Genomic DNA, 12306 nt, shown 5'->3' with positions numbered 1-12306 from the left:
TAGGGGATTTTTCCTAGGACATCCCAACTTTCCACAGACTTAGATCTGTTTGAAGGCCAGCTGGGCTGTGGGATGCTCTATGTGTCTGTTGAGGTTCCCTGCCTACCCTGATGGGGTTATAGAAGTATTCTCCAGAGGTGGCCTGACTTCCAGAGCTGGCACTGAAGGAGGAACCAGTCAGCCCATTTGGCCACAAGTCCTGAACAATTGCTATGTGATGGGATCTTTAGTGCCTTGACCTCCCCTCAGCACTGAATGCAAGAATAGCCATAAATAGGAGCAGTTTGGAAAATTGTAGTGGCAATCACGGTCAGGCTGACCCCTCAGGGCCTGGCCTGGCAGACTGGGTAAGTAAAGTCTTAATTTGGCCACTGAACTCAGCTGGGAATGTGCCCACAGTCAATATGCAAAGATCTGAGTGTGACCAAATAATAACACAGTTTTTAAAAACAAGTAATCTAGAAACTGTATATTCAAAAATATCTCTCAGTCAATCAACACATATTTATTGAGTCTCCCCCTGTGCCGAGCACCGTGCCAGACACTGGGGGCACAGTGGCGAGCAAGCTAATTGGGGACCTGCTGCTGGGGAGCTCCCTGCGTGTGGGCAGATGACTGATTCCACAGGCCATCGCTTCTGGTGTGGTCAAGTGCTGTGCTGAGGAGGCCTTGTCTTTTTGGGATTGCTTTGGGTGGCTCTGCCTTTAATCTGGATACAGTATCATTTCTTGAAACATTTTTGGAACTGCCTTTTAGGAATTGCCTTTGGAGATAGTCTGGGCCACACAGGAAAATCCATCTCACTATTTTATTTTATAGCCACACCTAGCTTGTGACCAAAAATGGTATTGCCCAGCTTGATGACCCACTCTATTGCCCAGACTTGGCTCTGATTGACTTGCTGGGAGCCAAAATTATATCCTCCCTCTAAGGATGGATATTTACTACCACTGAACATATCAGCAGTAATTTGGGTAATTTCGAAGTAATTTCTCACTTGCCCGAACTCCCATTTTCTTTTGTAACACTTTGCACCATCTCCTTTGTGGCAGAATTGCTTCCTTCTGCCTCTGTTTCCCTGCTAGGTTGGGGGTCTTTGGAGGGGAGGTTTGTACCTCTGCAGTGCCCAGCATGGAACAGATGTTCAAAAATGTATATTTACTAAAATTGAATATACAGGTTCTGAAGGAAGTTTCCAAAGAGGTGTCTCAGAATTGCTCTGAGTGACAAGAGTGTTGTAGAACAATGGGCAGTGTAGTGGGCTCCATAATCTATAAGGCCTGTCTGCAATCCCTATCTGTCCCCTTCACCAGCTGTGTGTCCCTGTAAAAAAAAAAAAAAAAAAAAAAACACCTCCATCTGATCTTCCGTTTCCTCATCTGTGGAATAGGGATAATGATACGTGTCTCACAGGGGCTTTTAAAAAAAATAGTACACAGCAGTCATATTATTTAAAGTCACTTGTAGAAAATTCATGTTGGAAGGAACCCAAGAGCTTGTCTAAGTCCAACCTCCTAATTTTCTTGCGATCCAGAAAGGATAGTGGGTTGACTAAGGTCACACAGCTGATTCATGGCAGACCTGGGTCAGGCCAGAACTCCTTTTATGTGGCATTTGATTTTTGTTCCTACATTTTGGATGTCCCACCTTCCTTGCAAGGGCCATGCACACAGGAGCTCCAGGTCCTGGAACACCTGGGTCACAGTAGCCAAGGATTTGGGATATGCATTTGCAGAGCTACAGGCACACGCTTCCCACACCTTTGTGTAGTAACACTTTGTCCCTCTGTGGAGTGCAGAGCACGTTGTGGTTGTGAGGCTCACAAAACTGGCAGGAGCAATACTGACTAGTCTGGTTAAGGAAGATGTCAGACAAACCTTGTACCACTGCTTACTAGCTTCCCATGACAACCTCTCTGAGCTTTGGGTTCTTCATCTGTAGAACAGGAACATAGTACCTACGTCATAGTGTTGTTGTGAGGGTTAAATGAAGTAACGCATGACAGTGCTTAGCACATTGCCTGGCATGTGGTAAACACTTTTTAAAATTTAATATTATGATCAGTAACACATCCCAAAACAGTCTACCTCTGGCATCGCCACCAGTCTCAAGCTAACCTCTAATCTGCCATAAGCTTTACCTGGTCTCTCTCCCAAGCAGGCGCTATTGATAAACTCTTTCCCCTCCCTTAATCTGCTTTTCCTCCAGCAGCAATGGCCTCTCGGATCTCCTATCGCTCCTAAGCAGGGACCATAAGATCCTGAAGTAATCAACAGCAGTTGCCCATCAGAATGGGAACCCCTGGGTTTTTTTGTTCATCAACAGTTATAGGGAGAAAAATGGACCACTGGCTTAAACAAACACTGCCTTTCCTGGGGGTTGCCTTTACTTTGAAGGCACTTACACTTTGGGGGCTGTGGTATTCTGCAGCATGCAGGCACCCACATCCCCAGATGGGTGCCTGCCATCTTTATCTCTTTGCTGTCAGGATCTTTGGACATGAATACACTTTGGGTTCTGTTTGCTACCTTTTTTTTTTTTTTTTAACTTGACTAAAACTGTGGATAATTGGGAGGTTCTGAATTTCTATTTGGAAAACATGATACTCTCATTAAGACCAAAACAATCCACATAACCCTAACTTTACCAGATTAATAAAACCCAAAGGCAAGATTTTTTTTTTTAATGTAGGAAAGTTGTATTTCGTAGTGGTTCTTGCAGTGCCCTAACCCGGGATTGCAGCCCTCCCTTGATTCTGGATATTACATCATTTCATTTTGACTAATGTAAACACTCATCACCCTGTGTGTTGCAGAATTTTTCACTATGGCTTGAGATTGGGCTTCACTCAGTGGGTCATTGTGGTGATTAATGGTTTCAGAAGGAAGTGCAGCAGGAAGAGGCTTTGCAGGAATGGAAGAGGTGAGGCAGCGCCATGTGAGATTCTGCAGAGGGATTAAGTTTTGGCACCGGGCTTGGTTTCTGTGCAGCCTCTCAGGCAGAGGAGCCCCAGGAGAGGGAAGCAGGCTGTCAGCTGTGGCTTTGCATGCTCTCAGCCCGCCTTGAGGGTTGGTTGGCTCTTCCCTCTCTCTGAGGTACCCAACTTTACCTTGTTAAAGAGGGATGTGGATGCTGGAGGCTTAAAGTAGACCAGGTAAGGCTTTTCATTGTCTAAGTCCCCCGGTGTTCTTCATGCATGGAATCCTGGGGGACTGTTTCTTTGCTAGCACTATTGTACAATGTTAGCCAAAATACAGTTCCTCTGAGACATTTTACAAAGAGGATCAGAGAAGTTTCTTTCCTTGTTAAGAAAGTTTATAAAATGTTTTAACCCGAAATGTTTAAGAATAGAGATGCAAATCTTTCTCTGAAATCACAGCTTTGAGATTACTTTTTTTGGATTTTAATCTACAAGATCTTGAAAGGGATCCTTAGGGTTTGTTAGATGTTTGTTTTTGTTCCTTTTGCAATGGCCTATGGTATGTTGTGTATCGACATTTAGTTTAATGAACACTTCTAATTTATTATATGCTGCAGGATACCAGCTTTTGAATAAGCTGCTCTTCTTTTTGCAGATTTGATTTGTTTTTTTCTTTTCTATCTTTTGGCTTTTGAGAGTATGATGCTGGTAAGAAATATCCTGAAGTATAACTAATTTTTAAGAGGAAAAAACTATACTTAGGAATTCAGTGCAAACATATTTGACAGCATCCTTGATTGAAATGATGTACATGTTTTTTGGTGCTTCAAATACTCATATGCTTTATTTTTAAAATTTTAGTATAGATGTTCATAGTTCGTGGGAAAGATGATGCAGTTTGTCTGAGTGGTTATTTACTCACAAACCTTAAAAGCATGTTAGACCTATGATAATATTAGCTCCAGAAGAGATCATTTAAAAGAGTAGTTTTCTATTTACCACCAACTCAATTCCAAATTCTGGGGGTTTTTTTCTTAAAAAAAAATCTAGAGTTAAAAATAACCCAGAATAAAACTCGAAAACTGTTTTGTTTCTCTGTATTTGGCTAAATTCATTGCAAAGTACTGTGCTTAAGGAATTCAAACTATGAAGACTACTCTTGAAATGGCTCACATAATTCTATGTGTGAACTTCTATGACCCTCTTCAAGAGCATATGATGTTTTATGAGTATTAGAATAAAAATTTCAATTAAGTGCTTATTCCTTCTACAACCCTAGGAGTTGGATAACAACCCTAAGAAAATAACATGAGGAATTGTGACACTGTCCTGATAAAAGTTTGTTTCTCCTGTGTCCAAAGTAGTATGGAAAGGGGGACATTTGGCACATCTCATTCCAGTGAGGATGTGAAGTGTCTTGGTAGCAGTGAATGTCTGTGATTATTGTGGCAGACCGATAAATGCAGGGACTCCTGATCACTTTAGTTTATTGAAAACAAAATGTTATAAAATGTGGGGGACTCAGACTCTAAAGCTTTGGTTGGGTGAGAGGATGTCTGTGTGTCCAGTTCTTCTCATTGTTTTTGTTTGGTGGGTCCTTTTAGTTCACATAGTCCTCTGTTTTTCTTTTGGGAAACAGACTGCAGTAGAGTCTCTTGCATTTTATATTACTTCAATCTAGCATTTTATGTACTATGAGTGTTTTCATTTAGGTTGGATGGCTAATAACAAGCCTGGCCTAAGGCTCAATTTGAGAAGGTATGAGAGCAGCCATAATCTTTAGGAAGAGAAAATCATTCCAAGAGTGCAAACTCTTAATTGTGCTGCGTTCATTCTCTTCCTATAATTGAACAATCTAGACAAGCTATTGTCACAAATGCTTTTCGTTATGGAGCTTTAAAAAATCATGCCGTATAATGTGGAAATGGTAAACTCTGATGCTGATTTGACTTTATTCATTGTCATATTGATATCATCATAAGAAATATCCTCAGTCCTCAAATATTTTTAGAAGACCAAAATAAAATATAATTTTGTTCATGTATTACCTTATCCTCCTTATTCTATCTTCTTCCTCCTTATGTCTCATTTTGGAGAGAGGGAGAATTGGGCAGGTAAACAATTGAGCAACAATTGCCAGGAACATCCAGGAACAGTTGCCGTGAATTATCCTTTCCTTCTTAACGTGTTCTTGGTAAAGCCTTTGTTTATTCATTTTATTTCTGTAGATTGAAATAGTAAGACATGCACATGGTTGAAAAAAATTCAAACAATGTAAAAAGGTAAACAATAAAGCCTCCTCCATGGATTCTAAACACCCGGTTCCCCTCTTGGCAATTTTTGAAAGGATTTTGAGTAAAGAGGAAAGAGTACTTTAGAACTGTTCTTGTCAAACTTTAGTATGCATAAGCAACACCTGCAGGGCTGGTTAAAACAGAGCTTCCTGGGCTCTGCCTCGGATAGATAGATAAATAGACAGATAGATAGCTATAGTCCATTATATAGCTATAGTTCATAGCACCCAAGAGACAGGTAGAATTTGAGGGACCTGGTGAGAGAAGGAGACAGGGTTACAAGGAGAAGACTGTTGAGTTCCTCAGGAGTCGAAGGCTCTCTTGAGACAGTTGGCAAAGAAGGGTAACAAGCCAGGGTCATGAAACAGATTACAGTATTAGAGTAGTGGAGGAATCCAAGGAGCCGCAGCATAAAAATGCCATCAGGAAATGCCCAGTGAATGGAAATAGTCAATAGTTAATGAAAATATGGCAGTAGAAAGGGGTTATGGATCACTTGACAAGGATAATGAGATTGAGCTGGAAACTGGAGTAGGACTGGCTGAGCTAAAAAATATCAGGCCAATTAGTAATAATGAGGGTATTTGCTTGCTTGTAGGTTGGCAAAATACCTCCCTGGGATGAATTAGGATAAATGACCATTTCCTGTGCTAATGATTTTACAGAACAAAAAGAAGAGAAAAAACATAGGAGGTGCAGGGAAGTATCTTTGTGTGTGAGCCACTGTCATTTAATGACCCTAATAAGTGTAAGAGTAATAGTCCAGTACAAGAACAGAAAACCAAAATAAAGTATACATGATGAGAACTAAGAAAAACATGAGTAGAAATTATGGAGAAAAAAATCAGTAAACCTCAAGCATCTTGCCAACTAATTTTTAGGCTAACTATTGAACACATTTTTACAAGCACAAAATGTGACAAGATTCAAAAAAATCATTTTGGGAGGTGTGGTTGAGAACTAGGTTCTTTTTTCTACCTCACCTTCTTTGTCCAATAAGATCAGAGTAAACAACTGTTACTAAAACCTTTTTTTGTGCCAGGCGTGTGTGAAACTCTCTATACCTGCCTTAATTCATTTTACCCTTATAGCTCTGGAGGTTGGATTGTTATCTGGGATAATAATTATTATCTAGAGATGCAGCTCCAAGAAGACTGCTCAAGGCACAGACACTTCTCAAGAAAGAGACATCTTTGAAAAAATAGAAGTTAGTTCAGTTGGAAAAACAGGTAAACTCACCTAGGAAGCCCACAAAAAAGATCCACATATAATTTAAGAAGAATTCTCTAAGAAGTTGATATTAAAGCAAAAATAAGAAGGCCTTTTAAAGTAGTTTAAATGAAGGTGCCAACCAAAGACCTGGTAGAACATTTGTAGTTGATCAGAATACTCCTTGGGGGATATGAAAAGGAGCCAGCAGGCATAATAAATTATTTGCCTAGATCTTTTCAGAAAAATATATCAAAATTATCTTTAGAAGCAGAGGTACTAGATTAAGTAGTCATAGATGCACAGAATGTTCTAGACCTAGTTGACAAACTGAATGTGGATTAATCACAGGGACAGGTTGGCCTTCATCCAAGAGTTCTAAAGGAATTCAAGGGTGAAATCATGGGGCAGCTGGTAAAAGCAACTAAATTTTACCATCAAAATCCCAGCAACCTCCTAAGCACAGAAGAATTTTAGGGCAGTGAATCTATTCTGTAAGACACTATAATGGTGAATAAGGGGACATTATGTATTTGGCAAACCCATAGAACTGTACAACACAGAAGAGTGAACCCTAATATAAACGTCAGTTAATAATAATGTATCAATATTGGTTCATAATTGTAATAAACGTACCACACTAATGGATATTAATAACAGGAGAGACTGGGAGGGCAGGTAAGGGAACTCTCTGCACTTTTACTCGATTTTTCTGTAAACCTAAAACTGCTATAAAAATAAAGTCTATTACGAAAGAAAGTCCAGCAACCCCCTAAACCTTGGTTGCCTGGTAAAATTGCCTGGCTCCATCTCTCTGTACTATATTATTTGAGCATAAATTATAACATATATATAAAACATGACATATAATAAATCAAGTAATATGTTTTAGAGAGCAGTGATTTTGAATTCCTGAACTCTGTCGGGTCACTATCTTGAAAGTCTTTGTGAACGTTTCATTCTTGAAATTGCTGAGAATTACCAGCCCCTTACAATCGTGTAAAATAAGCTTATCATAATTCATGTGAACCCAGTAGCAAAAGCACAAAGTAACAAATGGGCAGTGACTCAGTGTTTTGAGAAAGTATTCATCACACAGTGCTGCTTCACTAAAGGGGAAGAGGATTCCTGCAGCCTCAGAAACAGACGCTCACTGCCCGTTAATTAAATAGGTGGCATGTGGAGGGTTTAACGACTAATCAGCTTTTGAGCCCCTAATGGCACAGTCTCGCTGGCTGACTTGTCTAGTGGTGTGGCCCTGGGTCCAGCTGTCTCAGGCCTTCTTCTCTTTCTTGTGGTCCTGTTCTCTGCCTTGCTGCAGGTGGCCCTAGTTCTCTATTACCCATGACCAATGCTGCCGTTAGCAGGAGTACAATGGTGAGGGGAGCCTGGCCAGAGTCAGAGTAAAGTCAGAGTTTGTGCTGACAAGACAGAGAGCCCAGGAGAGAGAGTTGGTCAGGGTGAAAAGCCAGTGGGAGTAAACAAGAGATGTGGAGCTGGGGTGAAGGTCATTCCATCATTGAACAGGTATTTTTTGAGCTCCTGGAATGTGCCAGGCGTTGTACTAGGGATACAAATATGAACAGGACAGACATTGTGAGAAATGGAAACAAGTAATCATAGTAGAGCAGGGTTTCTCAATCTCGGCATTAATGACATTTTGGGCCAGATAATTCTTTGTTGTGGGGGCTGTCCTGTGCATTGCAGGATGTTTGACAGCATCCCTGGCTTAACCCACTAGATGCCAATAGCATTCCCTGCCCCCCCCCCCCACAATTGTGACAACCAAAAATGTCTGCAGACTTTGCCAAATATCCCCTGGAGGCAAAATCGCCCCCAGTTGAGAACTACTGCAATAGAATATGATAGGTGCTGGAGTGGCCAAAGAACAGGCCATTATGGGAATTTGTAGTATGCCCCCCACCCACACCTGGTGGAGAGGGGAGGCTTCCCAGAGGAAGTTATGTCTTAAAGGACACCTGCAGGATGAGTAGCCCTCAGGTGGAAGAAAGCTGGAGCAGGACAGTGCAGGAAGGGATGTGTTACAGACTGAGAAGACAGCTGGGTCTGAAGATCAGAAGGCAGAAGTCCTGCCAGCTGCGGGTAGTGAGTCTTGCAGGTGGTAGGTGCTCCTTTTGGTGCCAAGCCTTTCAGTTTCCAAGAGGCAACATTTCATCCTCAGCATCTGACCCCATTTCATCCTCAGCATCTGACCTTTTGGATGCTGTGCTTACCTGTGAGGGGTGATGTTGGTTTAGAGATCCTTAGGCCTAGTGGTGCAAAAGGAGAAGAAATGGGTCTCTGATGCCCTTCTCGGTGAATTTTCCATAGAAATAGAATTCTGACTAAATTAACTGCCTCTTTTGGTGCTAATGTCTATTTTTGATTAGTTAATTCTAATCAAATTAGATGAAGATTCAAAACTTGTTAGCAAAAAACTTCTTTTCTTACATGACTATCCTGCAAATTGTTTCCAATTGCTAATAACTACAGACTGTTTTGGCAGTGGTTTAACAAAGAATATGTTTTAATCATCTTTAAAATGTCTCCCTTTTCCCTCTCTACTCCCTCTATAACTGGCTCCTTTCTAGAGAGAGATTAGACTGGTTTGTATTTCTGCCAGCAAAGGCCTGTGCCAGGTCTACCTGAGGACTCCTACAATGATGAACACATTCGAGGAAGGTGCACTTTGTCTTTGCAGGGCAGTATCCCCTCTGCAACACGCCTCTTCCTGCTGGCTCCTTGATCACCACTGTTCCTCATGGGCCCTTCCATTCCTTATAACAATAACCGACACTGAGCTCTTGCTGTGTGCCCACAGCCATAGGGCTGCATAGGAGAGGTGAGACAGACACTAGACAGTGGGGGAAAGGGAAATAATTAGGCCTGGCCCCATGCTAGCTGCTTCCATGTAAGATATTGCATTTAGTACTCTCAGAAAACCCTCCTTAGTGATGGTATTCTCCTTATTTTATAGATGAGGACCAGGCCTGATTTCATACAGCTCCTAAGGGGTACAGGTGAGATTTGAGCCCACCTGTTCATCCATCCCTGAGGTGCATGTTCTTTCTACTTCATATTCTGGAGGAACCACCCAGACCAGTAAGCCTACTTGTGGCCAGATCCTATGCCATTAGGACAGGCTTGTCAGGGGTCTTCTCAGACTACAAGGCAGATCTGGACTTGAGTGACCTCCAGGTCTAAAAATGAGGCTGTCATCCCCAGCTGTTCTTGTAATCCAGATGCCTCCTTATTTGGGCCACCACTTCATTGCCTCATTCCCAGACTGCTGAGCTGGCTTCATGAGCAGAGACCCCAGTTATCTCCAGCCTCGCATCTGTCCTGCTGCCTCGTCCCAGGGGCCATATGGAGTGATTCCCGAAGAATCCAGGATTTAGGAGATCTAGACTCGAATTGCTGCTGCTGTTCACTTGCTGTTTGGCCTTGAGTGTGTTGCTTTCCAGCTGACTCATATGCAAAATGATAAACCAACCATAAACTCTACCCAGTTGTCTTAACTGGTTGTCCTGGGTGTGAAACAACATAATGGTTATAAAGGCAGACTGAAAAGATGCATAACTTACGACTGTGAAGAAGTACTGTGTTAGCAATAGGAGGGGAAAATTACCCACTGAATTGGCTCATGGCAGAGACAAGTTTATTGAACAAAGGAATGAAAGTGAGTCCCTGAGAAGGTGTGTTCCAGAGAGGAACTTCATATCAGCAGGTCTAATCTCCTTATTAGGCAAGCAATTGGAACCTATGATATAGGGGAGCTTTCTGACTTAGGTAATATAACATTGTAGGCACAAGGCATTATGCCTTCTATAAAATGAAGTATCAAGAAGATTATAACAGAAGGGATCCCGCTGATTACCCAACCACTCCTCTCCTTTGACTGATAATGAACCAAGGATCAGAGACATCAGTGGCTAGATTAAGTTTACATGTAGTCAGAGGTAAAACTAAGACTGTTTGACATATAAAGTTTGTTTAGACTGTGTATGTGGGAAAAGGGTAACCCTGGAATATCTTTTACTTAGATTTTAAAATAGACTTTGATTAGGTCTCCTTACAAAGTGTCCTAAAGATTTAGTCATCATGGGATTGAGGTACACTGTCTTGAATAACCAGTGCTGAAGAAAGCATACATAGAGAGAAAAGTGAGGTGGAAAATGATTTTTTTTTTGTAGTATTCATTTATTGATGAATCCATTCATTCAACCACTATTTACTGAGCACCCAGAACTGTGTGCCAAGCACTATGCTAAGTGCTGGGATAGCGTGGTGGACAGACAAGCTCTTTCCCTTTGGAGCTTCCAGTCTAGCTGTAATGATTTATTCTGAAATGATTTAGAGAAGGTATACAGTGAACTGTTAAAAGTGAGAAGACAGAGCTCAATTATAGGAACTCTTGAGAGGGATGTGGAAGTGGACAAGGACATAACAAATGGGTTTCAGAATGGGCGATTCTAAGTAAAAGCATCGAGCTTGGCAGGCTGGAGTTTTGGATAATCCAACAGTTTGCACAGAAAGGAGAAAGGTCAGAGTAGTTTAAGTGTGCAGAACTGAGTCTTTAGACAGAACTGGAGCAGTCATAATGCAGAAGAAAGGTGTCCATCTGAGTCATGTTCCACAGTATCATGGGGTGCCTGGTCCAGGGGTTGAAGGAGAGGGAAGAGACAAGGGTGAGGCTGAGGTTTCTAACCTCTAGCGTGGACAGGAGATGGTAGCAGTGGTGCAGCTGAGATAGCGGAGACAGTGAGCTTGTGTGGTGGGAGGTGACAAGGTCAGTTTGGAGCAGGCTGATTGGGAAAGGATGGCAGAATGGTCCACGTGAGCTGCCGTCACAACAGCTCACTTGCTTAACCCCCACTTAGACCAGTACATTTAGGGGCCTTGCGAAGAGGATGACTTTTCATGTCATCAAGGAAACAATTCTCTTGGAAGAAAAATATACAGAACAAAACAAGATTTCTAGGGATTCACCGTTCATTCCTTTTTTAACAAAAACTTATTGTGTAAATTTTCAAACAAACACAAAGATACAGAGAATAGTATGATGAATCCCCGTGCACCCGTCACCTCACTTCACCATCACCAGCATTGCCCTATTGTTTCATCAGTCTCCTCCCAGCAGAGTTTCTCCTTCATGCTGGAGTAATTAAAGCAAACCCCAGATTTTATAGCATTTCATGTGTAAATACTTCATTATACATTTTTATCAGATAAAGACTTTTTAAAGAAAAAACATAACTACAATATTATATCTAAACAAACAATAATTCCAAGTTATTATTTAATAACAAGCCTATATTCAGATGTCCCTGGTTGTCCCCAAAATGGTTTTTATTGTTTTTGGAACAGGGATCAGACGAGGTCCTAATATTACATTTGAATGATATGTCTCTCGGGTCTTTAATCTGTAACAGATCCCTCTCTTTTTATACGCCATTTACTTATTGAAGAATCTGTGGCGATTGTCCTGTAGAACATTCAGCCTTTTTTAGAACACCTTGAATTACTGTTTGAGATACTTCTTACAAGTGCAATAGGCATAAAATTGTTAGGTGACTCTGGAATCGTCTTTCTTGTGTTCCTTTTGTTCTAGGCATCTCAGTCATCACAGTTCATGCTTCTCAGGGTTCTGCAGAGGGAGTGGAATGTCAGGCTAAGAAAGGGCAGCAAGTCTTCTTTTTATAGTGGTATATCAGGAGCACAGCACGTGTGTCGCAGTGCCAGGCCATCTGGGGAATGTGGAAGTGCCTTTGCTTGGCTCTGAGAAGCTTATCGGGCAGTTGGAAGGAAGAAAATTACATGAAAGTAACAGACTAGCACAGGCAGCTCCTGTTGAGAAGTCAAGTAAAGCTACGCTTGGCTCAA

The 12306-nt window shown here is 41.5% G+C and overlaps 1 protein-coding gene across 1 annotated transcript in view; it reads left to right on the top strand.

The window, feature by feature from the left end:
* Positions 1-2831: 2831 nt before the first annotated feature.
* LOC103597914 (1-phosphatidylinositol 4,5-bisphosphate phosphodiesterase epsilon-1-like) overlaps positions 2832-12306 on the top strand; it is a gene marked incomplete at its 3' end in the record, with an annotated part of 140943 nt that continues 131468 nt past the window's right edge. Inside the window, 1 exon segment of the mRNA XM_008581794.1 lies at positions 2832-2922. Coding sequence (XP_008580016.1) covers positions 2872-2922 — 51 coding nt within the window.

This window comes from Galeopterus variegatus, unplaced genomic scaffold (genome assembly GCF_000696425.1).
Source record: "Galeopterus variegatus unplaced genomic scaffold, G_variegatus-3.0.2 Scaffold2467, whole genome shotgun sequence".
Lineage (NCBI taxonomy): Eukaryota > Metazoa > Chordata > Mammalia > Dermoptera > Cynocephalidae > Galeopterus > Galeopterus variegatus.
This window is presented reverse-complemented; position numbering and strand designations above follow the sequence as displayed.